The 25,920-nt window shown below is 43.0% G+C and overlaps 1 protein-coding gene and 3 long non-coding RNA genes across 11 annotated transcripts in view; 2 read left to right on the top strand and 2 right to left on the bottom strand.

Annotated features, from left to right (window-relative positions):
* LOC126917424 (uncharacterized) overlaps positions 1–18,485 on the bottom strand; it is a 46,010-nt gene extending 27,525 nt beyond the window's left edge. Inside the window, exon 1 of one of the 3 annotated variants that reach the window (XR_007710933.1) lies at positions 17,944–18,485. This is a non-coding gene — a long non-coding RNA (uncharacterized LOC126917424). Of the gene's footprint in view, positions 1–11,758; positions 13,744–17,943 lie in introns of those variants that run through there. The other 2 variants (XR_007710934.1, XR_007710932.1) reach the window with 2 other exon arrangements.
* The window catches only part of LOC126917391 (uncharacterized), an 88,280-nt gene that overhangs the window by 18,743 nt on the left and 43,617 nt on the right, over positions 1–25,920 (top strand). For 3 of the 6 annotated variants that reach the window (XR_007710926.1, XM_050724202.1, XM_050724196.1), the window contains exon 1: positions 20,125–20,516. The exons of 1 other annotated variant lie outside the window; for it this stretch is intronic. Coding sequence is in view for 3 of the 5 variants with exons in the window: in XM_050724202.1 (XP_050580159.1) it covers positions 20,432–20,516 (85 nt within the window). In the remaining 2 variants the exon portion in view is untranslated. Of the gene's footprint in view, positions 1–15,969; positions 16,096–20,124; positions 20,517–24,657; positions 25,814–25,920 lie in introns of those variants that run through there. 2 more of the 6 variants (XM_050724199.1, XM_050724197.1) reach the window with 2 other exon arrangements.
* Positions 6,383–25,920, top strand: part of LOC126917423 (uncharacterized) — a 43,432-nt gene continuing 23,894 nt past the window's right edge. Inside the window, exon 1 of the long non-coding RNA XR_007710931.1 lies at positions 6,383–6,967. This is a non-coding gene — a long non-coding RNA (uncharacterized LOC126917423). The remainder of the gene's footprint in view (positions 6,968–25,920) is intronic.
* On the bottom strand, positions 20,736–24,567 carry LOC126917429 (uncharacterized). The gene is made up of 2 exons (XR_007710940.1): positions 21,411–24,567; positions 20,736–21,108 (listed from the first exon to the last, which is right to left on the bottom strand). It is a non-coding gene; the product is annotated as an uncharacterized LOC126917429 (long non-coding RNA).

The following is a 25,920-nucleotide window of genomic DNA, read 5'->3' as shown; positions in this document are numbered from 1 at the left end:
GTCGAAGACTCGTCGTCGGTACCTGCAGCTGGCAAAACTTTTGTCTCGTTCGGCCAATTAAACTGGTACGCGCGTTCCGACACTCGAGTATCCGCGTGTTTATGTAATTGCAGGAATTCAAACGCAAATACGCGAATCTCGTTTGTGTACGTACACGCGAAAATATATGTAGGAATTAAGTTACACGCGTTTGAATTGTGCACGTACCTGTACGTGTCTTTGTAATTCAGGTTTACACGTTGAAATGCGTGATCTTTAATATTCATATTAATACGTGGCAATTATCTGTTCTCGTTTCTAGGAATTTCATCGCGATCGCGATTACTTTATTCTCGAGGATTCGCAAACCTGGTCGACGTATTCGGCTTTGACAAATTTCCTTTCGTCATTCCTGTCGCTGTTTATTAGGTCGTCCGAAAAGTTTCTTTCCTTTTATAAAGAAATAATGGATGCACGACATTTCTTATTTTATATTATTTTTGTCGAATTACCAATGGTCCATTTTGTTCTATCAAAATAAAGATCACAACGTCCGGTAGATTAGGTTTCACGTTTGTATAAAGATGCGAAGTTGTAAAGGACGTGTCTGTAAAAGAAGGACACTTTCCCGACAACCTAATACCATTATCGCTAATTGATCAAATAAATTTTCCACTGCTGCCTCAGACGTCAGTCTCGGAAGACCGAATATTTTTAAATTCCCATAAATGTCATTTGCCAAATTTTCTCGTAGATATCGTTCGTGAAATTTTACAAAAAATTTAATTTTCCTATACCGATGCTACTTAAACCATTATTATTCCACCATTGCTGTTAATCGATAAAATGGAACATTTGCTATCGCGAAATACAGTCTTGAAAGACCTTTAACTCTTCGAAAGCTGCATAAATTTATCCGCCGAGGAACTTCGATATCCCGGGAAATTATGCTATCAAAGTTTCAGTCAATGTATAAAGCGAAAAGCAGAGGATCCTAGAATAGTCGCCATCTGTTTATGAACATCTTGCATCAACGTTGCTAGCGAACTTAATAGCAGGTAGATACATCTCAGGAAAACACTGGAGAACAGTTGCAAACGTATGCAAAATTATTTTCAGTTTGAATACGTAAAAAACGGAATAAAATCCATTATATTATTCTTTTAGTTATCATTGCGAAAGTCATTACATCATTGCAGGAAAAGATGTAACAGGAAGTAGGAATTTTAAAATAAAATTGTAAAACCAGTTAATTTGACTGGTGTATTTTATGGTATTTTTAGTATTAGCATCTAGCGATGTAGCGATCGATCCGGAATTTTCCTGATATCGTCGTATCGAATGATACGCGGTAAAAATTTTGAAAACGCGTGGCAAATTGTAGAAAACGAGGAAACTGGTTAATCGGGGTTCGATAAACGGATCGCAGGATTCCTTTACGCTTTCGCAAGTACCAATCATTTTGACCGGTATCGGTATAAGTAGCTTTGATGCAAAATTATTTTCAGTTTAAATACGTAAAAAACAAAATAAAATTCATTATATCATTCTATCAGTTATCATTGCGAAAGTCATTACATCATTGCAGGAAAAAATGTAACACGAAGTAGGAATTTTAAAATAAAATTGTAAAACCGGTTAATTTGACTGGTGTATTTTATGGTATTTTTAGTATTAGCATCCAGCGATGCAGCGATCGATCTGCAATTTTCCCGATGACTGCTATCATATCGAATGATACGCAGTAAAAATTGTAAATGAAAAAAATGTAACGCGAAGTAGGAATTTTAAACTAAAATCGTGAAACCATTCGATTTGTCCGGTGCGGTAGTTCCAGTGTTAACTAGCGCGAGTAAAGCGGTTCGTTGGGAATCGTCGTCCGTCTCTGCCTCGTTAACTGGTTAATTACGTTGGTCGATAAAAGCGTCGGATGAAATTTTACGAGGTAGACTATACCGTAAAAAGATTTTCCGATTTGCAGTCTCGTTTCATTTGCTTCTCGCGCCCAAGGTTCTCGCGCTTCGTACCATGACGGCGTGGCGTGATTCACGCGGCAATTATATTCGTTTAATAACGCGTTGCAACAATCGCTTCATGAATATTTCCTCGTTTTCTTGGCCATCGAGGCGATTCTGTGCGTCGACCAGCCGACAGAACCGGAAACCGACGACTTTTGTCGCGTTTCACCCACGATCGCCGTTGCTAATATTTTTTCTCGTCGATCTGCCGGTCGTTTGCGTACGCGTAACGATTAATAATCGTTTATTGGTCGTGTAACGTTCACTCCTACGCGACGTTTCTTCGAACCCCGCGGTCAGACGACACCCGGTGATTTACAAACCGGCTGGCTTTATTTAATAACGCGCCATAGTACGAAAGCTACCCGGAAGATCGTTCGACGAAAGACATCGACTCCGGCGCTTCGAATCGTTTGGTGTTTCGGAGACGGACGCAGTGGCGGCGACCTCCGGCGTTGTTGTTGTCGCGGTCTTTCGTTGTTCCATCGAAAACGCGAGTCCTCGAGTTACGTCAGCTGCGAACGCGTTTCAACTGCCAGGGAAATGTTGGAAATATAATCTGCAATCTCAGTTTCGATCGTTCGAAAGAAGAAACGCGTGTAATTTCATTGCTATTTTTATTATTAGTATCATTATCGTCATTAAGCAAACCTGTTGATACGTAAATGAAAAAGAAGGAAAGAATAGAAGAAGAAAGCGTTATATTAGTCCGAAATGTTTCTTTCTATGATTCTGAAATGTTTCTGTTTATAAGGAAACGATAGACGCGCAATGTTTTTTGTTTTATATTAGTTTATTGAATTATGCGCGAACGTAATAATAGCGTAGTATCGTAAACTATTATGATTAGTTTATTAATAATAAATGGATTAAACGGATGTTAAATAAACAGAAAACAATGGATATTTAATACGAACCAATCTTAACAACGTATTATAATTAAGACAACTAGACAATTAATTAACAATTCTCGTCAACGCAATTTTCTCTTAACAACGCCAACAACACTATCTCGGCTCTCTGACTTCTCAATTCATACTGCAGTTAATTCGTTTATCATCCCCTAGCAACCCCTTGTCTTAGCCTCGCTACGCACGTGCTCAGCAACCGCTTGTTTACAATCCGCACGACACCCCCCAGGCCCCCAACCACGATACTACGATAGAAATAGAACGAAATGGCTCATAGCTAATTCAATACAATAATGTATAACAGAAATTGTTGTACGTCAATTATCACCTTATAAAACGAAAGAAACTTTTCGGACAACCTAATGTAACGTCGTTGACGGGGTCCTGGGAAGTGTCGGGCTGATTATAAATAAGTGGTTGCGGAAAATGTGCGTGGTTGGGCTAAGACAAAAGACAAGGGGTTGCTAAGGGACAAAAACGAATTAACAGTCGTTGTGAGTTGAGAAGTCAGAGAGTGCGAGTTGCGTTGTCGGGAGAGTGTTGCCAGTGTCACGTAAAATTAACGATAAAAAAGGAGTAGCTGAGCAATAACTTAACTCCACCGTGCTTTTATAATTTTCTAGGCTTTTATTCGCCAAAATGATTAAGTACGATATTACAATGAAGCAACGAAGTTAAAGTAGTTGTTCAAACCATAGTCAAACTGTACACGAGACTAGTCTCGTGGTCGAATGCTTGCAGTTTTTACATGTTGCGTTTGTGGGTGTTGATGAGCAAAGAGAGGATCCTGATTGCCCCACGTAATGGGGAAAATGCAATGTCGAGCCATGCGCAAAGGTCGGGTCAAAGCCTAACGGTTCATTGTCAGGTGGTATGGAACGACGTGGATTTGGGTATGGTCGTTGTCACAGATCCCTGGTGACGTAATTAGTTGTCTTAATTGTAATACGTTATTGCGATTAGTTCGCGTTAAACAACCATGGTTTCCTGTCTAATCAACGTCTGTTTAATTCATTTGTTGTAAATAAACTAATTACAGTAAAGATCCTACGCTGATAAGATAAGGCAAACGAATGTCGCGGAGATTCGAAGAGGTCTGAAAATCCTGACGATTATAAAAATATAGCGCGTCTGTACGTTGTAGAGGATGTGTCTTACGGATGATATCGCGGTGATGTACAGACTTGGCCGAACGCGTCGTTCCACAGATAGCGCGGTACTGGGTCGCGTATTTTCATATTTTTCCGTAGAAAGTCGGGCAGGAAAAGCGATTGTACGAGGAAACAACCGTTAATGCGTTAATAATATAAAAAACGTAAGACGATAATGACCGGTGGCTGTTCGAAATTAAGAGAACAGGTACGGCTGATGGGTTCCGATCAAACCCGATTCCCACCAACATTCTTTTTCCACGCGTGTGCTCGGTTTTACGACCTTGAAACGATCACGGTGGTCGCCCCTCAAACGTAACGTTCGTTCGACTCTATCGTTTTACTTCGTCTCGCCTTCTCTCGGTTTTCCTCCATCGAGCACGCCGTTAGTCGCATCGATGAAACTTTCTCCCGTCCAGTGGTTTTCGAATTCTTACGATCGATCGTTTCTTCGTCGAATGTACGTGCGTAAGAGCGTCGGTTATCCGGCCGAACGATCTCTCGATTAATTAAGACGTACGTCCGTGCCAGAACGTAAAGCACGCTGCGTACGATGCGTAACAAAGGACCGTGTCATTGTGAAATCCCGACGGTCGCTTCCACGCGATATTTTCACTCTTTGTACGAGCTGATTCAGGTGTAGCGGCACCGGGTTAAGTGATTAATGGCCATTGTGGGAACGAGAAAGTTCGATGAACGTGGGGTATGCAAATCGATGCGGAGATTAAACGCCCTTTTTGGGAGAGGCTGGCATCTCGGCAGCGTAGATTTTTAGCAACAGGTATTCGCGGCGTAGGCTGTCCAAGAGTCGACGTATTTTCTTTTGGTTGTAAGGATATCACGCGTCTACGAGACTCTTGCCATTTATCTGCCATTTTCTACCGTTTTCTGACACGCGTCTCTGTCACAGTCGATAAACCGTTTTAATTCGTCGTATAAATCGATCGCTTCCGGCCAAACAATATCCCAACGATATTTCATCGAATCATATCTCTGTAAATTTCTTTAATCGATAACGTACGCCAATTGCTTCGAATTTGCCAGTCGAATTTTCTAAAGTAGCCCTCGTACGTTTAGTTTATCGCTCGAGTTTAGTTTCGCGGGAAAAGCGCGAGCTGCGGCTGATATATCTGCTGGAAGATTTTTCGTTTCGCCGGTAAGGACAATGTCCGGACGAGATTTTTCCCTTCAAGCACCGTCTTACGTTTACAAGCCGATCCATCGTCGCTCGATGCGATACACCGACCGTTTAGTCCGCGTACCATGCCCCTAGACGAGTCAGAGGAACCAAAAATATATCTCAAACAGGTATATAGCAATCGTCGTAGAAATAGAATAGGCGAGTTTACGGATCGACGCGAGACAACGAGGCGTTTCGTCATCGCGGCTCGCGTTTTCACGAGAGAGAAAGAAACGAGAAGAAAGAGCGCGTAGCGTTGCGTGGTTCGACGTCGCCTTTTCTAAATTCCGTCGCGTAACAATGCTGTGTACATACTTGTTTAATCGCTAGGGATATCGAACAACGACGTATCGGCCACGGGTGGGCGAACTCGTTGCGAGGCTCGTTAGTCAATGGTCGATCGGTTGGCGAAGTAAGGCGAAATTCTGCTAGGCAAGGTTACGATGAAATAATGCACGGTCCGTGGAAGGGAACACGAGTGGCAACGAGATATTTTTAAGAAAGATCCGCACACGTCGGTTGGATTAAAACGGAGAATGTAAATTTGGCTGATCGGTACAAGAGTCGTAAAAAAGGAAGCAAAAGACCTTTTCTTTTTTGCCTCTCTTCGAATTCCCTTGAAACGATTAATAATCCGAATTATACGAGCTACGGGTATTTATTGTTTAACACTTTGACTGCCACTTGACCGACCACGGTTTCTCCTGTAACGCCACGGTGGTCATTGGTGACCTGTGCGATTGAATTTTTTACAATTGTAAAAATTGTATGAAAATCGACAGATAGGGCATTTTGAATATAACCGATAAATAGAAGATACTTTGAAACGAAAAGTGTCCCATCGAACGATTAAACGTTTTTATTAGAACATCGATAAAAAAAATGAGAACAAATCTTGCATCTGACGGTGCACTGTGTTAAAACACTTGAAACATAAATGTGGCACATCGATGCAATCTGGACGATAGGTGGTCACCTTTTTGGTCAGATTCTTAGCAATTTTTGATCCCAACTGTTTAACATTTTTTTCACACCACTCTCTGCAAAATTTTCCTGCCAGATACGTTTGCCCTTCTTTCTTCCGCGTTTCGTGTCGCGATCTTTGTCGAATAAGAATATTTCACGGTTCCGGTGAATGGCACTGTGTAAGGTGCATCGCGAGTGCCATTCTAAAATCCGATACCTTGATTTTTGTTTTTGTTGCTCGTTTATAGAGTATCGTCGCGTTTGAAATCGATGCATTTAACAATAACTCTAAAGCTAATTTTATATACCACTCGAGGGTTCTTCTATGCGGTGTGGAATACGCTATCGTTCGATCCGATAAATCTACGGCACATTTTCCTCCGTTGCGATCTACCACTACCGTTGGTTTATCGCAAACGTAATTCTTTTTACCTCTACCATTTCAGCCGAATGTTTCGTCGAAATCGTAAAAATAATCGTAATACTGTTTACTAATATCTTCTACGCGTTTCAACGATATATTCCGCACGTTTTGCCTACGACGAAATAACGAATGCGAACGGTTTGTTGAAATAAACGAAGCCTTGTTACAATATGTCGCTATCAACTGTTACCAAGCCGCCACGGTGGTCACCCGTGATCACCAATAAGATAAACGGTCCATCGAGGAAGAACGTTATCTTACATCGTCAATTTATTATTATTTTGCCATGATACGCTTCGAATGATAAAAATACTTCCGTGGCGTTCTCAGCGAAACGTGTGATTTCGGCGTGGCAGTCAAGGTGTTAAGAAATATATTCCAGGAATATTTCCAGCAACAAATTCCTATCGTATATTACCATCGTTCTTAACAGAATTCTGCAACAGAGTATATAACGAATAAAGTTTGACTTTGAATCTCGAAGATGCTTGAAAACATCGATTTAACGGAATTTCTAATTCTTTAACCAACCGTTAAATCCGCGTACTAGATCCTCGTGAAACTTGCGACACGCTGCTAGTTACACGTTCACCCGGTAATAGAAACAAAATTCGTTCGAACAAAAGTAAAACTCGGTTAGTGCTGGGCTTTCGGCGTTCGCTACTTATCCTTCCACAGGTGGATCGGAGAGACGAAACATAGACCAACTGCAACGGTAGTAACGAGCAGTGTCGCAAATGAAATTGTAACGTTAGGTGAGAACAGGATGGTGTGGACGAGTGGCGAAGGAAGAAACGTGCGATTTCGGCGTGGCAGTCAAAGCGTTAAAACGGAATTTGAAACCGCGAAACCTGACAATGAGAGTAAAGAAACGGCTATATATCGGACGAAATAATACGCAAAGTTACCGTTAGCGTTTAAAAATATCTGGCGTTTCTTACGTTCGTTTTTCACGTTCGTTAACGTTAAAGAAAGAAGGAACCGTTATCGGTATTTACGTGATACGATCGGACGGAATGGTAAATCGCGCAACTGGCGCGTATAGCTTGCCTCCGTACGCGGTGATTCGAAAAAGCTGGCAATCGATCAAACGGATAAATATTAAGCAGTTTCGTTGTAAAAGTAAAAGTTGCACGACGAGATGGTTACTCGCGGCCGACGGTATTGAAATTTATTTAAATCCGGCCGCGCTCGGAAGGATAAGACATCGAGGAGGATGCTCGAAGCGAGGTGAACGCGACGTTGCGAGCCAAGCGCAGCTTCTTAAATCGTTCCTGTCTTGTTTTGATTAATGGCACGGTAGTCTCGGTTTGCTCGCGATACCGCCTCTAATTGCAGCTCTTTTTTCAACGCGAACGCTCAGTTTGCATAGGTAAAACGTTGTTCCTCGAACGGAGAGTAACGAGCGACCGGTTGGCACCGTTGGCAGGGTCATTTACGAACTGCGTGATCGATGCCATTGGCACGTACTTACGCGTATTTATCTTTGCTGGCTGCCACGAAAATTTCGCTTCGTCATTTTTAATTAAGAGAACCCGTCGCAGCGTGGTGGCGCGTTCTCATTTGGTTATCAACGCCGCGATCGATTCGTAATTACGTGGGCAGAACTAGTTTTATATTCGACAACTACATCCTGGCTTCAACCCTTTTTGCGAATGCCTTTTATGGCTGTACGCGCGCGTCCACTTTTCTCCTCGCGTCAAGCATCGCTTAAGTCAAACGGCCGATACCGCGTTCTCATTTACATCGATTTCCTCCGAACGCAGCGATATCGCTTCCAACATCGCTGTCGCTTTTTCTATGTCAACCGCGACGTTCCGTAAATATCGATCTCTATATATACGTGGCAACTGGAATCGCGATAAATATTCCCAAAAATATTTTCGTATTCCGTCGTTGGGATATTTCCGTTAATCGTCCGGTGACGTATAAATACGCGAAACGATGCCTCCGAACGGATGTCCTCCGATTCCTAGCGAACTGGTAAGCGTGATCTATTTATTCGGGTCGAATTTGTCGGCGACCTTCGCGTTTTCGGTCCTCGAAAAAATACGTTTGTTCGTATCGCGTCCGATTCGTCTCGCTTCTGTATATTTTAGGAGAAGCTTTCGGATCGTAACGCGATTCTAAAAGCCACGCACATGCCACGGATCTAAAAAAAAAGATGCCAGCATTTTCTACTCGAGCAAGCTTACCTTTCATTTCGATCGGTTACAGGCTTTCGCTATTCGATCTGCGAGCGAAAATAAAGAAGGTACGTCGCGTCTGTAAAATTTCGCCACGGACGACTTCGTTGTAAAGTTATAAGAAAATCTATCGTAGGAAAAACGAGGCGCGCGCTTTTCGTACAATTTCCATGTTTCGACCTCTCGCGAATTATTCGCTGTAACTGTCGCGACGAACGAAGCGTTCTACGACTCAATATTGATATTCTGTGGGACGGAAATTCGCGTTGGACGTGTATCTCGGTTTTCTTTCGATATTTCCTTGCCACTTCGTAACGAAGCGTTTGTAGGAAAATCGTATTTAGAAAGCTCGTTACTTGCGTTTTACCGGTTACTCGCGGTTCGTCGAGTACCTGGTGCGACGTTTATAACGAGAATCGTTTGGGCCAGCGTAACAGGTTGCGTGAAACTGCATCGAAAAATTGTCAGTTTTGCCGTTAAACGCAGAACGCGTAACGCGGGGAGACGCGAGAGTGGCGAGCGTGTGGGTGCCAGTATTTTCGTTCTAACCTAATTCAGTAGTTCTAAGGTTACACGGTGGCTTCCTAAATATAAAATCTAGCACGAGCTGTAAAATACTCGATATGTATCTCGCGCGTCTCTTTCCTCGTTTCTTTTTCTCTATACGAGACGACGCTTCGTTATCCGATCGTTTCGTTACCGTTTCGACGAACGTCAGCGACGCGACGTAGCGTTTTTCCGCGCGTTACGACCGACGCATCGTCGACCTCGCGAATTACGCGCCCGCGTTTCCCAAGGATGGCAATTTCCACGTAAACCGACCGAGAGACGCGCCAAAACGTTTAAATTACTAGTACGACGAATTTCTAGGCAATCGGAGATTGAACGGCGATTTCTGTACGTTGCGCGTTGCAGCTACGAGACGCGACTGTTCGACGCACGTAAATTTGCCGATCCGATCGCGCACGAGACAAAGGCGTATCGACGCTAGCGACGAGAAGGTGGATCGCGTCAAGCAGCCGGCGATCGATTCGGACAGCCATATTTTCTGGAATTAGCGGAGAGGAAGGGTCGGCTTGATCCGCGGAGATCGCGATCGCGAGAGGCTTCTTTGGAATAGCGGGGAGGGGGGCGATCGAGAGGCACACGGAATCGAAGGTGGGTACCGAGATCGGAGGTGGGAGAATTTCCACATCGAGAGAGCTGCCAATCGCGATCGGCGGGTTTTACCTGCAGCCGCGATCGCCCATGCAACCAGAGACAGATTGCAACGGTGAAATAACAGCGTTTCTCGCTCCTTCCTTCTCTCCCTTCTTCCTGGCTATCCGCCTATCGACATTTACATTCGGGCATACCAGCCCGGGGAAAAGTTTTACAAACGCGTCTGCGTCTCTTTCTCTCCTTCTCGAATCGTCCAATCAAAGTTCCAGAGAAGTGGCTTGTGCAAGTGACACCGACTGGTATTATATACACGGTGTCCCCTATTCCGAGCGTTCCTTTTTGCCTGGCTTCCTTCGGGCAGATCGTTACTATCGGTGTCCGCTCTGTTATTCGAAAAGATCGCTGCAAGCACCGTTTCTTTGCCCCCGTGGAAACCTGGTTGCGGTAACGCGAATTTTAACGATCGCTCGAAAGTACTTTGACGGAACGAGCCTTTTTCTTTCCAACGTTCGTACCATGAATAGTTTTAGCTGCTGGCTGCTCGCTTGTCGTAAGTAGCAGCCAACGAGGGCGATACTTTGGTAACGACGAACACAGAAGTTCTCTTTGTCGAGTACCAGCGTAGAGGATAAGCTTGTTCGTCTTAGCTTCGAACGTGCTCTTCGATTCCAGAGGAGATTAGAATTTATTTGCAACGCGATCTCGTCGAACGCGGTACGATAAGTTGCAGGCAAATCTCCACTCGAGCGAAAGATTTTACTTTTGGTTTCAGCGTGCAGCGAACAACGTCAACTACGAAACTCGGGTGTAATTTCTTGCGACGTTTATGTCGACGGATCGGAGGCGAGCGACGGCTGTAAATTTAATTCGTAACGAGAATGTAATTCGCGAACATCGTATCGATTCAAATTTTCCCAATTGCGTGCTCGAGTAGTACAAACATTGACGTACAAGCGTCTAAACGCACGATCCCTCGGATCGATGAACGCGAGTCGCGAGGAAGCTTGCAAGCTCTTCGAACGTTCGTCGATGAACGAGTTCGTCGAGATGAGTGTTAGGTTGTCCGAAAAGTTTCTTTCGTATCATAAGGCGATAATAGCCGAACGACGATTTCTCTTTTATATTATTTTATCGAACTGCGCGTGATCTCTATTATTACGTTCGTGCACAATTCGATAAACTAACATAAAACCAAAAACATCGTGCGTCTATTATTTCCTTACAAAACGAAAGAAACATTTCGGACAACCCGATACATAATGCTTGGTTGTAATAACATCGTGGCGAGTATTTGATGGTCACAGCGCCGAATGTTCGAGTCTACGGGTACAGCGACAGGAAATCGAGAGAACGATCCGGGACAGAGAGGTTCCTGAAACTTTGCAAAGAATAGGCGCGTTCCGTGTACCTACGTGGCAAAATTATGGCAAATAAATAACAATCGAGCAGTTCACAGGCCACGGTGGTCAACGTAATTGCACTTTTCGAAATTGTCGAAAGCGGTTCGATGCTCGTCTTACGTAATTTCTTCTCTCTTTTTCGCTTCTTTTCGATTTAGCGAACAAGCGACTACGAACCGGCAACGACGATATCGTCGAACGAGGTCGTGCGAGACGAATTTTTATCAGAAAACAGTACGTCACGAATACGAAATAGCGCCGCGTGGACGTTACCGCCGAACATGGACTCGGTTTTACGAGTTTTAATAGGAAACGCCTACGTCGATGACAGACTCGTAGATGAATTGCGTCAGTCGTCGGTTCCAAATTAAAAGTAGTATACCTTGAATAGTTTCTCGAAGGGAAATGCCAGGAACAATTTAACGGTATTGGTAGCCCAGAGCTTGGTATTCCTTTCACAGATTTCTACGGTGCGTGGGCGATCCAATTGGCCTAACTGCGCGAGGTGGTCCATCGTTGGCTTACGGCAAACGCTCGTTTTCTCCTCTTCGAGCTTCGTAAATGTAGTTTTAGAGACATCTTCCGATCGTCGCGCTCGAATTCATCCGTGTCTCGATGATCGTTTTCGTGTATATTCGAGAATCGGATACAACGATCTACGTTTGATCGCCACGACGGACATTACGACGAGAAATTCAGAAATAACGCGCACGTGCTGATGCGTTCTCGTTTCACGAAAATTCCACGTCTGCTTTTTGCGTCGAAAGGAAGAAATATTCTTCCGCGTTAGCCGTAACTCGTCTCGTGCTATGCGTCGCCTAGTAATGCGCTAGATGCTCGTTATTCGATTTTTACGCCCTGTAACGACGATCCTTGCTCGACGACGAGAAAACACGACACGTACTTACGTTACGCGGATATCTCGAATTAACGGTCTCCGGTGCGATCTTTTCAAACGTTTCCTTTATTCGATGGAACACAAATTCGTTCTAACGTTCGTTTCAGCCGCTAACGCGTTTCCAAAAACGATCCGACAAACGCGTAATCGATGTTTACCGTCGTTCGATGGCAACGCAATCGCGTTGTGCAATGAACGATAAAACGAAAATTTAGATATAATTTGGCGGCGACGTTGAAACGCGAGATACGATTCGCAAGAAGTAGACGTACGCAAGAAACTGCTTGACAATTTCAGCAATTCCATGGACCAACGCGATGGATATTTGTACGGAAACACGATACGAGTAGAAGATAAGAAATATCGGCTTGATAAATATCGGAGCAGCGTTTTATACGTTTCTCGAAACGTTTAGATAATTCTCTCGAGTCGTAACGAGTTAATTGACGTGATTTAGGAGCTTGCCGAGAGCACGGAGCAGCCAGTGGCCTACGCCCTACGCTATCGGCCAGACATTCCACCGATATGGATTTGAATTTGCTGGCCATCGACCATCAAGGCAAAATCGATTCGCTATACGCCGTGCAAGTGCATAAACAAGTTTTCGACGTATGCCAGTCCGTGGTTATACCATCGAGGATACGTCCTTCGCGAGTTTGACTCGTGCACTCTTTTCGTCGACGAACCGGTTCAAACGTACTATCTCTCGCTGTATCGCCGGATAATTAATCCGCTCGAGCTATAGCGCGATAATATCCGATAACGGAAGCTTCGCTTTCCTACGTCTATCTTCTCGCATCTATTTAATAGTCGGGATTATGGCGAATCTAGCTTCTAACGAACTTTCGACCGGTCGTTCTTAACGGCTAAATAAAATTATCGCAAGCTCGCCGCTCATTTAGGAAACGAAGTTTACGCGCGTAACGAACAACGGGATAACGACGATCGTCGGTTGTCGGCTTTCGAAACTCCGACTCGTTCGAATCAACGAGTTTAACGAATAGTGTAGTATCGTGGATAAGTGGTGTTGGACGAATTGTAAACAAGCGATTAAGACGTTAAGATCAAGCGATTAAGATAAAGACGAGGGGTTGCTAAGGGACAAAAACGAATTAACAGTCGTTGTGAGTTGAGAAGTCAGAGAGTGCGAGTGGCGTTGTCGAGAGAGTGTTGCTAATGTCACGTAAAATTAACGATAAAAAAGGAGTAGCTGAGCAATAACTTAACTCCACCGTGCTTTTATAATTTTGTAGGCTTTTATTCACCAAAATGATTAAGTACGATATTACAATGAAGCAGCGAAGTTAAAATAGTTGTTCAAACCATAGTCAAACTGTACACGAGACTAGTCTCGTGGTCGAATGCTTGCAGTTTTTACATGTTGCGTTTGTGGGTGTTGATGAGCAAAGAGAGGATCCTGATCGCCCCACGTAATGGGGAAAATGTAATGTCGAGCCATGCGCAAAGGTCGGGTCAAAGCCTAACGGTTCACTGTCAGGTGGTATGGAACGACGTGGATTTGGGTATGGTCGTTGTCACAGATCCCTGGTGACGTAATTAGTTGTCTTAATTGTAATACGTTATTGCGATTAGTTCGCGTTAAACAACCATGGTTTCCTGTCTAATCAACGTCTGTTTAATTCATTTATTGTAAATAAACTAATTGCAGCAAAGATCCTACAATAGAATTGTTAACTTTATTTTTCAATTCATCGAGTCGATCGGCGTGCGTATGGCTTCCACGTGGCTCGTATACTACGCCATGACGTTCCACTTTTGTAAAATATTACGTCGTATTTGCGTGCTTTTTCTCCGACAATGTCATTTGCGCGAGTCGTTCGCGTTGTTAGCCATTCTCTGTTCCATGAAGTTTATCTTAGCCTAATCGGTGGAAAAAGCTTAACAACGTGAAACACCGCGAATGAGCATCGTGGCAGTCGACGCGTTGATTCGCGTTCGCGTAAAAGTCGTTCTCGCAATTGTCGTCGAAACAGAAATGCTGTTACGATGATGCGTTGCTGTCTCGTGCGACCAAGCCAGTTGGATATCGTGGAGGCGTATATTATATACCGCATAGGTTAAGCCACCCCGCCTACTTGCGCGTCGTGTCCCAATACCTGGCAGCAATATGTCAACAGCTACTTTCCACTCCGCTGGAGTGTCCTGGCATCGAGCTTTATCCACGACGCTCGTGGATCGACATTATGCCGGCTACTCGGCCATGGCGACAGCCCATGAGCATACAACGACATACAACACGCTTGACAAGCTGCCATTTTAACGCGCGATCACCGATTACGCAGGTTTAATACCCGCGCGAACAGAAAAGGGAAAAATCATTGCCGCCTCCAGCGCGTCCATTTACTTCCTTAACACTTTGACGGTGTCGTTGGTGATCCGAGCGCTTGAACTTGTTACAATTGTAAAAATTGTATGAAAATCGACAGTTAGGGCATTTTGAATATAACCGATAAATAGAAGATACTTTGAAACGAAAAGTGTCCCATCGAACGATTAAACGTTTTTATTAGAACATCGATAAAAAAAATGAGAACAAATCTTGCATCTGACGGTGCACTGTGTTAAAACACTTGAAACATAAATGTGGCACATCGATGCAATCTGGACGACAGGTGGTCACCTTTTTGGTCAGATTCTTAGCAATTTTTGATCCCAACTGTTTAACATTTTTTTCATACCACTCTCTGCAAAATTTTCCTGCCAGATACGCTTGCCCTTCTTTCTTCCGCGTTTCGTGTCGCGATCTTTGTCGAATAAAAATATTTCACGGCTCCGGTGAATGGCACTGTGTAAGGTGCATAGCGAGTGCCATTCTAAAATCCGATACCTTGATTTTTGTTTTTGTTGCTCGTTTATAGAGTATCGTCGCGTTTGAAATCGATGCATTTAACAATAACTCTAAAGCCAATTTTATATACCACTCGAGGGTTCTTCTATGCGGTGTGGAATACGCTATCGTTCGATCCGATAAATCTACGGCACATTTTCCTCCGTTGCGATCTACCACTACCATTGGTTTATCATAAACATAATTTTTGTTTATCTCTACTGTTTCAGCCGAATGTTTCGTCGAAATCATAAAAATAATCGTAATACTGTTTACTAATATCTTCTAGGCGCCACGGTGGTCACCCGTGACCATCAATAAGATAAACGGTCCATTGAGAAAGAACGTTATCTTACATCGTCAATTTATTATTATTTTGTCGTTATATGCTTCGAATAATAAAAATACTACCGTGGCGTCCTCAGCGAAACGTGTGATTTCGGCGTGGCAATCAAAGTATTAACATGTACGTACAACGATCAAATATTTGTCGAATCGTCGGCGAGGTATCTATCGTTTCGTATCCTTCGTTTCGTTTATCATCGATGACGTGAAGGAGACGAGCCTATTTCTTTACGAGAGACGATAAACGTTAACGCGTCGACTACCGCGCGAATGTCCGAGACACGCGATAGGTCGAAGCATATCTCATAACGTCCGATTGTATACTTTTTCGACCATGTCGTCTAAATAGTTTCTTTTCTTTTCTTTTTTTTTTTTTTTTTTTTTTTATTTGGAAGAATTTTACAATCAATTCTCATTGGGAATTCTGGCGTGATACTATGTCGTGTTTAGTAAGTGTTTATCGCGCGTTTGATTCTAGTTGAAACTAGTGCTTAAATCTAAAGGGTATTGTCTTTTTAGTCTGCGGATCTGATCCGTCGTGTCAAGTAATCGAGTAACAAGTGGTTTTTGGTGGTTGTTAACTCTTGTGTTATATCTATTACCGAATTTGGATATTTCTTCTTTAACTGTAGGTATCTTAAGGTCGCGGTGTATCGTTTCGTTGGTAACATACCAAAGTGCGTCTATTAAGGATCTTAGAGTTTTTGATTGGAATCGTCGAAGAATTTCTATGTTGGAATCGCTCGCTGTTCCCCATAGTTGGATCCCATAGGTCCAAACAGGTTTAAATATACAGCATTATTATACTCTGCACGCTTAAGTTGAAACGTTTGCCAATGAGCCAGTAGAATTTGTCTAAATAATTGAAAATTTGTTTAGTGCATAAAATTCTGTCTGTACCCTTTTCCGTCGTGCCGTAAAATTTGATAACGTGGGTCGTGGATGATCATCGTGGCAGACGCGACGCGTTAGGTGAACGAAGAAACGATTTTCAAAGTTTCGAAACAACTCACGTCGCTTTTGATAGAACGTAATTAAACAATTTCGCAATGTCGTTGGTTCTTTGAATTCGATCAGGGGCTCGTTTCGGGAAGAGTCTTTCCAATTGAACGACGATCGAGTCGTTGCAAGTTTCCGATCGCTAGAAATACGTTTCAGCGGCTCTACGAACGAAACTTTGACGCGAAGGGTCGTTTCTTTGCCAAGCGATAAATTCTAATACGCGAGTGGAATATCGGTATCGTTCTTAATTAAGAGAAAACAATTTTCCATTAATAAATTCTCACGGCATAGTCGGTATTTGAATATCAGAAGCGTGTTACCGTATTCTCCTACGCCTTCTATTCAAAGTCAGTAGGTGGCTGCTGTTTTCGAATATCGAGCTTAAAAAATGTGGTAATAGGTATATTTATAAAATATACTTTGTATAATATGCAAAGAAGAATTTGTGTTCCGATTCTGTCTCGCTGATATCGTCAAAAGCACGCAACGAAAACCGTAAACGCATGTTCTCACGGATTGTGCAATTTCTACACACGTAGGCAACGTTTTAAACTCGATCGCTATATAACCGATGCGATAGAGGACGTTTATACGTTTCTTGGCTCCGATGTACCGCGATACCACCGATGTAAACATCTTCCGTTAAAATTCCGCTTACAAAAGTTTTCCTTAAACATAAATCCGTGTTATACGTTTATTGTCTTCGAAGCAATAAACACACGGTTATGCGTCGCGAGTAACGTTATAGACTACACAACATCGCCTTCGATGTAAGCCTTTGTTCTTCCTTTTTATCGAAAGAAAACGTACAATTTGATTCGACGCAAAGTTCAGACTCTTCGATTCCACAATCTCAATGCATAATCATAACGTACTCGTGGCATATAACGTACCATAGTCGTGAGTGGTGGCGACGACGATAACAGTGCGTCAACGAGTACAGTTATGGCGATATTCTTATATTTTTAAATAAAATTGTTGAGAATTGTGGATCTTAATTGCCGAGATAAAAGTAAAGGAACGCTAAGGTTACACTTGGAATTCGTATTAAAATAGTTTTAGATTTATTTCAGCACTCTCTTTGTCTCGCCATCTTCCTACCACACTACCAACGTAACAGTTACATTCATCTGTTTTTCGAGACGTCGTGCACACATATATTTCACACACTCATATTCACATACACGTGTCACTACTACGCGGCCAATCTAGTCTAGCACACGAAATTATACATATCTCGATAAAAATATTATTAGGTTAATAAATTAGAACAGTTAATAAATTAGAACGTGAAACCAAGTCTGTGAAATGACGCGGTGTTTATCTCGATAGAACAAAATGGATCGTACGTAATTCGACAAAATAATACGAAACAAAAACGTTACGCGTCTATTATTTTCTCGTAAAACGAAAGAAACTTTTCGGATAACCTAATACTTTACTGTCACGAACCGAAGAGACGCGTTTTACTTACATCTCCTGTCTCGTCTCTGTTTTCGTGGTTTTCAAGACCCTCTTAAATATATCTGTGTATACGTACGTGTCACAGCGAAAAGAGGAAAAGAGCTCGGATAGCGATTCCTAATTTTACTATTCCATTGACCCGCCATTGCGTCATCGTTGTAGAATTTACGCACTGATCGATCAAATCCAAATATTCGCGTCGTTTTATATCTTTCGTACGACTACGAGAATTTGCTACCCGATATGAAAGAACTTCTTAATGTTTCGTCGCAAAATCCAAGTTCGCGCCAGTACCTTTTCTAGCTACTGTATTTGATGACTCGAGGGTCGAGAAGGTGACGTTAAAATGCCTCCGCGAGTAACACCGTGACTCGGGCTAAATTCCGCGTCAGCGTTTGTTACATCGTTCGATACGACAGGACGATTTGGACGACGAAATCGACGAACCAAGAATCGAATTTCCGATACGCGATGGTTATCGAACCTGCTCGTTCGTGCGTTAACGTATTTGACAGCCGGGACAAACGCGATCCTCTCTGTCGACTAAACGATACAACGCGCGACGTGCGTTCGCGAACACGCGATAGCGGAACGTGTAATAAATCGCGTACGCTAGCGGATGGACGTGGAGGAAAGGAGATGGCGCGTCGCATCGCGTCGTATCGTTCGATGCCACTGTGTGGGAAACTCGAGATGTCGAACACCGGTGGAGTGTTCGAAGCTCGTTAACCCGCGAGATAGCGCGTTATGTCGGATTACGCTGTTTCTTGGTCGTTACGCGTTCTCGGACAGCGAATCTGACCGCGGAATGTTCGCTTTCGCCGCGAATATTAATTATTTTACGAACGTTAATTCCACGAGCAAGTGAAGGAAACGCGGAGAGAGATTCTTAAGGCGGATGGAATCGCTTTGGACTTTCGAATCGCTTGTTTCTCGATCGGTTACTTCCGGCGCGCGATCTATTAGGTTGTTCGAAATGTTTCTTTCGTTTTATAAGGAAATAATAGACGCACAATGTTTTTTGTTTGTTTATTAAATTATGCACGAACGTAATGATAGAAATAGAACGAAATGGAACATATCTAATTCGATAAATTAATATAAAGCAGAAATTATTGTTCGTTTGTTATCGTCTTATGGAAACTTTTCGGACGACCTAATATTTTTCCCTTCCTTTTGCTTTCTCGTAGTTTTCGCGATTTAAGGGAAATTCGTTGTCCACCGTGCATTTTTCCAAGTAACAAGGACTAATATTCGCTACTTGAAAAACAAAGAAGCGTATAAATTACTTAAATGGTCAATTATGTTTTGCAGTGATGATTTTGTTTAACGATTTCAAATATCGTTTATACGAAACACCGAATTAAAAGTATATATTAAAAATATAAAAAGATATAGGTAAAATTAAAAACATTAAAGGCGACTAAAGATAAATAACACGACTTGAACGTGATATTAAATATTCCTAATGCATTTTAATATCTTTTTACAGCGTTCGATTATAACTTTATTTAGTCATAACTGATAGTGTAACTCTTGAATTAATTTTAACACCAGCAAATTGGTGTATTTTATTATACACTGTACTTTGTAAAAGCAGAAAAAGTGTCGCAATTAACTGACAACAACAACAACAACAAAAAAAAGAAAACTTGCCAAAGTCAAAAAGGGAGGTCTCCCCGTTCGATTGGCTAAGCGTTAGGTTACGATTCGTGTTTGCTTTCGAAGGAAGAATATCGCCGCGCTGCATTCTTGGCTACACAGCTGTTGATCATCGAAGAATTCGTACGAAAAATTAGAAACGCGTGGCGTGCCTTCTCTGCCACTTGTTGCTCGTGTACCGCGAACGAGTATGCGATTCGTTTTAACGTTGTCCGGTGGAATGTTCGAGGAAAATCGCGATACGGTTTATCAGCGCTGCTCAGCGATGGAAATCGAAGTACAGGGATAGTTTGAATAATATAGTATCGCGCGATAATACGAGTTATAAAACGCTGGAGCTTGTAGAAAGATAAAGGAAGAAAAAAAAAAAAAAGATAAGATACGCAAGTTGTTACGTGGTAACGCGCGATAGAAAAAAAAAAGAGTTCTAACGAGGAGTAAGTCTTTTTAAAAATTATTATGCAACGCATCGTCTGTTAGGTGTCAAAAGAACGAATTAACGAATTAACCAACGCGTAATCAACGGGAAAGCAATATTTATCGTTGGAATTTAAACGTTGCTCGAACAAGGGATCGGATGCTTTCGTACGTACAATTTCCTGGCAACAGCGTTTCCTCCGTATTAATTCGATCATGGCTATCTTTTTACTTAGCCAGAGTTTCAGGAACATTAACTCGAAGATTTACGTTGGCATTTCCTCTTGCGCGCTGGCTGCTGCTTTCTTCGAAACTTTGCTACATTCGACTCGTTACTCGTGCATACGTAACTGCGTCTGTGCTACATTTCTGCCAGTTAAACGGATAATTGCGGTCGGCCGTGTCCAGCTTAAAGGCATATGGTTGCGCTGCAACGTATTTCTTGCGACATTAGTCGCAAGGGTAAACTCGCAGGTATTAGCGTACATGGGGCGAACAGACGAGGTAAGTGGGCAGGTACAGTGGTTTCTATGACGAGCGCAACTTGCCATTCGTAGCGGGCAAATAGGAAAAGTGACGCGTTTCGTTGATCGTGCCGTCCGAAGAATTTGAGAACATAAAATCCAAGTGCACGCAAATGCGCGGATGATTAACGCTAAAACTACCGATAGTTAACGCGATGCTACTTCTACCAAGACCAGTCAAAATGAAAATACGTAATAATAGGGTATTTTTATATTTATCGATTTATTACTTTCTTACAGAAGCAATTTCATGTTATGTAATACATTTTTGGTATTATTAATCCACGTAGGACTCCCAAACGAGGGTCGACACATTTATAAAATCGTAGAACCAGTCATTTTCACCGGTGTGGGTATTTCTAGCGTCAGCATCTAGCGATGTAGCGATCGATCCGAAATTTTCCTGATAACTGATATCGTCATATCGAATGATACGCGGTAAAAATTTTAAAAACGCGTGGCAAGTTGCAGGAAACGAGGAAACTGGTTAATCGGGGTTCGATAAACGGATCGCAGCACCCTTTTACACTTTGACAAGTACCAATCATTTTGACTGGCATCGGTGTAGGTAGCTTTGATGCAAAATTATTTCCAGTTTGAATACATAAAAAACAAAATAAAATTCGTTATATTATTTTTTTAGTTATCCTTGCGAAAGTCGTCGCATCATTGCGGAAAAAATATAACACGAAGTAGGAATTTTAAAATAAAATTGTAAAACCATCGATTTGACTGGTGTGGTAGTTCCAGCGTTAACTGTTTTCGAAAAGCATTCATTCGGTATTCGAACAAGCGAACATTTAAATTTTCATGATTTTCAAACCGTCGAATTTTACGCGTCCCTAGGAAATTTGCAGGTGCAAAAATGCACAACATTCGATGCAAAATCATTTTCAGTTTGAATACATAAAAAACGAAATAAAATTCATTATATTATTCTTTTAATTATCGTTGCGAAAGTCATCGCATCATTGCGGAAGAAAATATAACACAAAGTAGGAATTTAAAAATAAAATTGTTAAACTAGTCAATTTGGCTGGTGCGATAGTTTCACTGCTAAAGAGACGGTTGTACACGTCGTTACATGTAACGCGTTCTTCGGTCCCGTTGTCCCGCCCTTTCCGTTCAAACTTGGACCGATGTACAGCTATACAAAATTGTGCCAACCGAGGCCAGGTTTTGATATTCGATAGAGCACGTTCGATCGTTTTAGTTTCACGCGGTAAATTAGCAAAAACGACAATTTTTATTTCGTCGTTTCGGGTATTTTAGAAACCTGTCGTGCCGGGTTCGCTATCGCAATTCTATCCAGTTCGTATACGAAGAATACCACGAAGGAATGTGATAGCGTATTAAGCCAAAGAGAATTCGATTTCTACCTAAACATAATTTATTGCAATCCATTTATCTTCCTTTATTCGATGTTTGCAAGATCACTTTCTTGCCTATCGCTAGTGTAGGATCTTTACTACAATTAGTTTATTTACAATAAATGGATTAAACGGATGTTGATTAAATAGGAAACGATGATTGTTTAACCCGAATTCATCACTAGATAGTTAATTAGCAATTCTTATCACCACAGATCCAACGCTCTCTCGACAACACTAGGCAACACTGTCTCCCTCACTTTTCGAATTCACATTCTCTACTTTCTCGACTCACGCTCTTTCACTTCTCAACGAACACTGACTATTAATTCGTCTTTGTCCCTTAGCATCCCTTTGTCTTTCGTCTTAGCCCCACCACGTACGTGTTTCGCAACCGCTCATGGCCAGGGTCACGCAGGCCTTTTCCACGAAACTATTCGATCGAAGGACCGACGATACATCGTTGGGCCTGTCGACATATCGGCTTTCTCGCGACATTGTTTACAGTTCGTCCGATATTTCTCAGGCCATTTGTCCACGATACTACAATAATTTATTATAATCGATTTATCCTCGTTCGTTCGATGTTTCCAAGATCACTTTGTCTATCTATCTATCGCTAGCTTATTTGTTATTACGGAGAAAAGTGGCTGCTCTTCCTACCGAGAACCGTTTCGCCGTTGTTTATTGGGACCCGTTCTTGGCTTACGAGTTGTTTAAAAATGTCTCGATTCTTGGATATCTATTGTTAGCTTATCCGTTATTACAGGCCGGGACTGGTCTCCACTCGAGCTGTGTAACGGTTCTGTCGTTGCATAATCGAATATATTTCTAAATTTGGAAATTGCTTAAAACGTACCGAGATTCTACGACGCTCGTCATTGATCGGTTTACCGAACCACGTTCTAAATAAGCTCTTATCGACGTTGAAATATATCGAGTTTTTCCTTATTTCGAACGAATCGAACGCGTTGCGTCATAAGGAAGATGGACGTTGACGCGTGAACGGAAGATGATTTACGAGTATCGTCGATTGCGAGGAAGAGAGGAAGAATTCCGACGGTTTTCTTATAATTGAAAAATCGGTAATTATCGTTAGCGATACGTATCAAGATTTTCTATTTTCTGATCTTCGCGCAAGAAACGAGAATTTTTCCTTCGAAACGAATTCTCGTTCCTAAGAATATTTTTAAACGAGATGTTTCACAGGCTATTTTCCAAGACGTATCGCAGTCATTCGACGTAGGAGACATAGAAATATTTTTAAACGGCGGAAAACAACTACTCGCGAAACATCGAATAAGATATTATTCCTATTATACCGTGTTATTTCGGTTTTATAAGCGGTAATGGTATAAGGTTTCCAGATATATACGAGTTTTCGGTGCTCTACTATTTTCGATTCGCGTCCGTTTCGTAAACAGCCCGGCCTCACATAGGCAAAACGCTGGTGTGTCTCGGACGGTTAGCGTGGCTGATCTGTTGGCAGCACTCAGGATGGTCGATTTTTTGCTCTCATTTATCCGGTTGTTGCACAGCCACCGCGCGACCATGTAATTTTCTGGTCAAGCCAACAAACAGTTACAATGTTCTCTGCTATTTGTAGATTAACTTGTTTGCGCGTAAGGAATTCGAGTAAATACTCGACTTACTCTCGCTTCTTTATACCGTAACGTTAACTTTTATTAATCGAGCGTTCGATCAGCCTGCCAATCGTTGCCTGCATTTTTTACTCTACGATTGTTATTATTCCATTGTTTCGCTCTACGATTAGTAACGAGTTGCGCGAATTTCGTATTTTTCGCTGGAAACCGCGATAGATGGAAACGCGCTACGGCGTAATATCCGATCTTTGCAAAATGTCGCGTCGTATTCGCGCGTTTTCTCCCGATGCCACGACGATTTGGCGATTTTTTCATTCGTCCAGCCTGTCGTATTTTTGAATAATTCCAAAGGATTCGGCAAAATCGAATTTCAGTGGCATTCGACGCGTCGAAAGGTGGACCGTCGTTGTGATCGATCCGATCGACCTTACGTCAACGAATTACGCGAGAGTGGAGCGTGGAACGCGGCGAGAAAAGGAGGAAAGAAGGGAAAAAGAAAGGAGACGAGAGAAGCGGAAAAAGAAGATCCTGGTTGCACTCGGCTCGATTCTTCCCTGCTGGTTCACGGGGTTAAATATACCCTCGTGTTTGCATCATACGCGTTCGCGAAACCGAACAACGGCGAGGAGAGGGGGAAGGGATAACGCGTTAAGGTAGAGACGAGAAGGTAATATTATACGCATATGGCAAAAGACGGGAGAGCAGGTAATCCGGAAAAATAATAAACGAACGCGAGCAAAAATAAATATGGAAAAGGAAACGGGGTTCGAATATCGCGAATATGTGCAAAGCCAACGAAATTGTTAACTTCGAAAAGATCGAACGATCGCGTTTCGAATCGACGAACGGTTAGAAACGTTTTCGAAGAAACGCGACTGCTTTCTCGCGCGTAAAACGACGCCGTTTTCAAACGCCGCTGCTTCTGTAATTAAAGATCGGTGAAATTGGAACGACTAAAAACGTTGTTGGGAAATACAAAGACAAAGTGGATGGATCGGACGAGGAAGGTTTATCGAACGTAATACGACCGAACGAGGTACGCACAGCGACATGGCGATGAAATAGAAAAAGAAGTAGAAACAGAGAAGTAGAGAAGCGAAGAAAAGAACAGACGCGAACGAAGCACGCGATGAGTGAGTAAGAGAGAGAGAGAGAGAGAGATGGAAGGCTAGAGAGGTTGAGAAACGAAGAGAGACAGCGAGGAGAAGGTTCGGAGACGTCTGCTATTACGGAGCACCTCCGTGGTCACGGCGCACAGCCCGATATGGAGCAATCTCAGATTTCCATCCGCCCAAATCAAGAATATACGCCCTCGCCTCCGCTCTCGCTCTCTTCTTCCTCTAAGGGGGATCTCTGCTCGTCTTCTTTGCCACCGCCATCGTCTCTGTATTCCTCTCGCTACCTCTCCCTCTTTTCTTCCTCAGGCGGAGGTGGAGGCGCTGCTCGGGGTTGGTGCTTGGCCGTTGGTGCTGGTAACAGTGCCAAAACTGCCTCAAAACGGACTGCTCCGTTTTGTCGTCCTCCTCTTTCTCTCCCCTTTTCGGCTCTCTCTCTCTCTCTCTCTCTCTCTCTCTCTCCTCTCCTTTCCTCCTTCCCTATGTTCTTCTTCTGCTCCTCTCATCGATCTCTCCTTGTTTCTCTTCTTCTTCTTCTTCTTCTTCTTCAGCCGCTTCTTCTTCTTTTGCTGCTTCTTCTTCTTCTTCTTCTGCTGCCTCTTCTCGTTCTGCTTCTTCTTCTTCTTCTTTTCTCTGTCTAGTTGTTCGCGCGTGTTCCTTCTCTCTTGGCGTATCGCTGGTCCCGTGCTCGTCCACGGATAACCTAACTCATCGCAGACACGTGCCCTCTATCCGCCTTCTTGCACCTTCCTTCTTTCGATTACCGTCTCCATTCTCGGCATCCAGTTGGTCGGCGATACGATCGTCCACGCTTTCCCCGTTTTTCCAGCGTGTCCGTGGCTGCGCCGAACTCGCGAACGCGACACGACCCGGTCGAGACAACAAGTGTCCGGAGCGAGGATCGCGTGATTCGAGTTCATCGCACCGCAACCATCGTGTCGCCGCGTCTTGCCTTCTCGTTATCGTTCGTCGTCCTATCCGCGTTCGCCGTTGATCGCGATCGCGCCAGTGATTTTCTACGAAATCACCAGCAGCCCAGCGAAGATTGCTCGGACGGAGGCTTCCGGTCGAGTCGGAGCACGAGCTTCAACGACGAATGTTGGTGGTCCGTGGAACAGGATTTACCGGGAACCACGATCCTTCGGCAACGACCGTTCATGTTGCCAGAAAGCAAGTTTCCCGTCACAGGTACCTCGACAGCAATCGCGGACTAACGGATTCCCTTTGATATTTCCACGACCACGCGGCACGACGACCCTGCGCGTAGGCGTGTTGCAGCGACACGGTAGCGTAAT

The sequence above is a fragment of the Bombus affinis genome, chromosome 6, assembly GCF_024516045.1.
Source record: "Bombus affinis isolate iyBomAffi1 chromosome 6, iyBomAffi1.2, whole genome shotgun sequence".
Taxonomy (NCBI): Eukaryota; Metazoa; Arthropoda; class Insecta; order Hymenoptera; family Apidae; genus Bombus; species Bombus affinis.
Note: the sequence above shows the minus strand (reverse complement) of the source record. Positions and strands in the feature narration are given on the sequence as shown.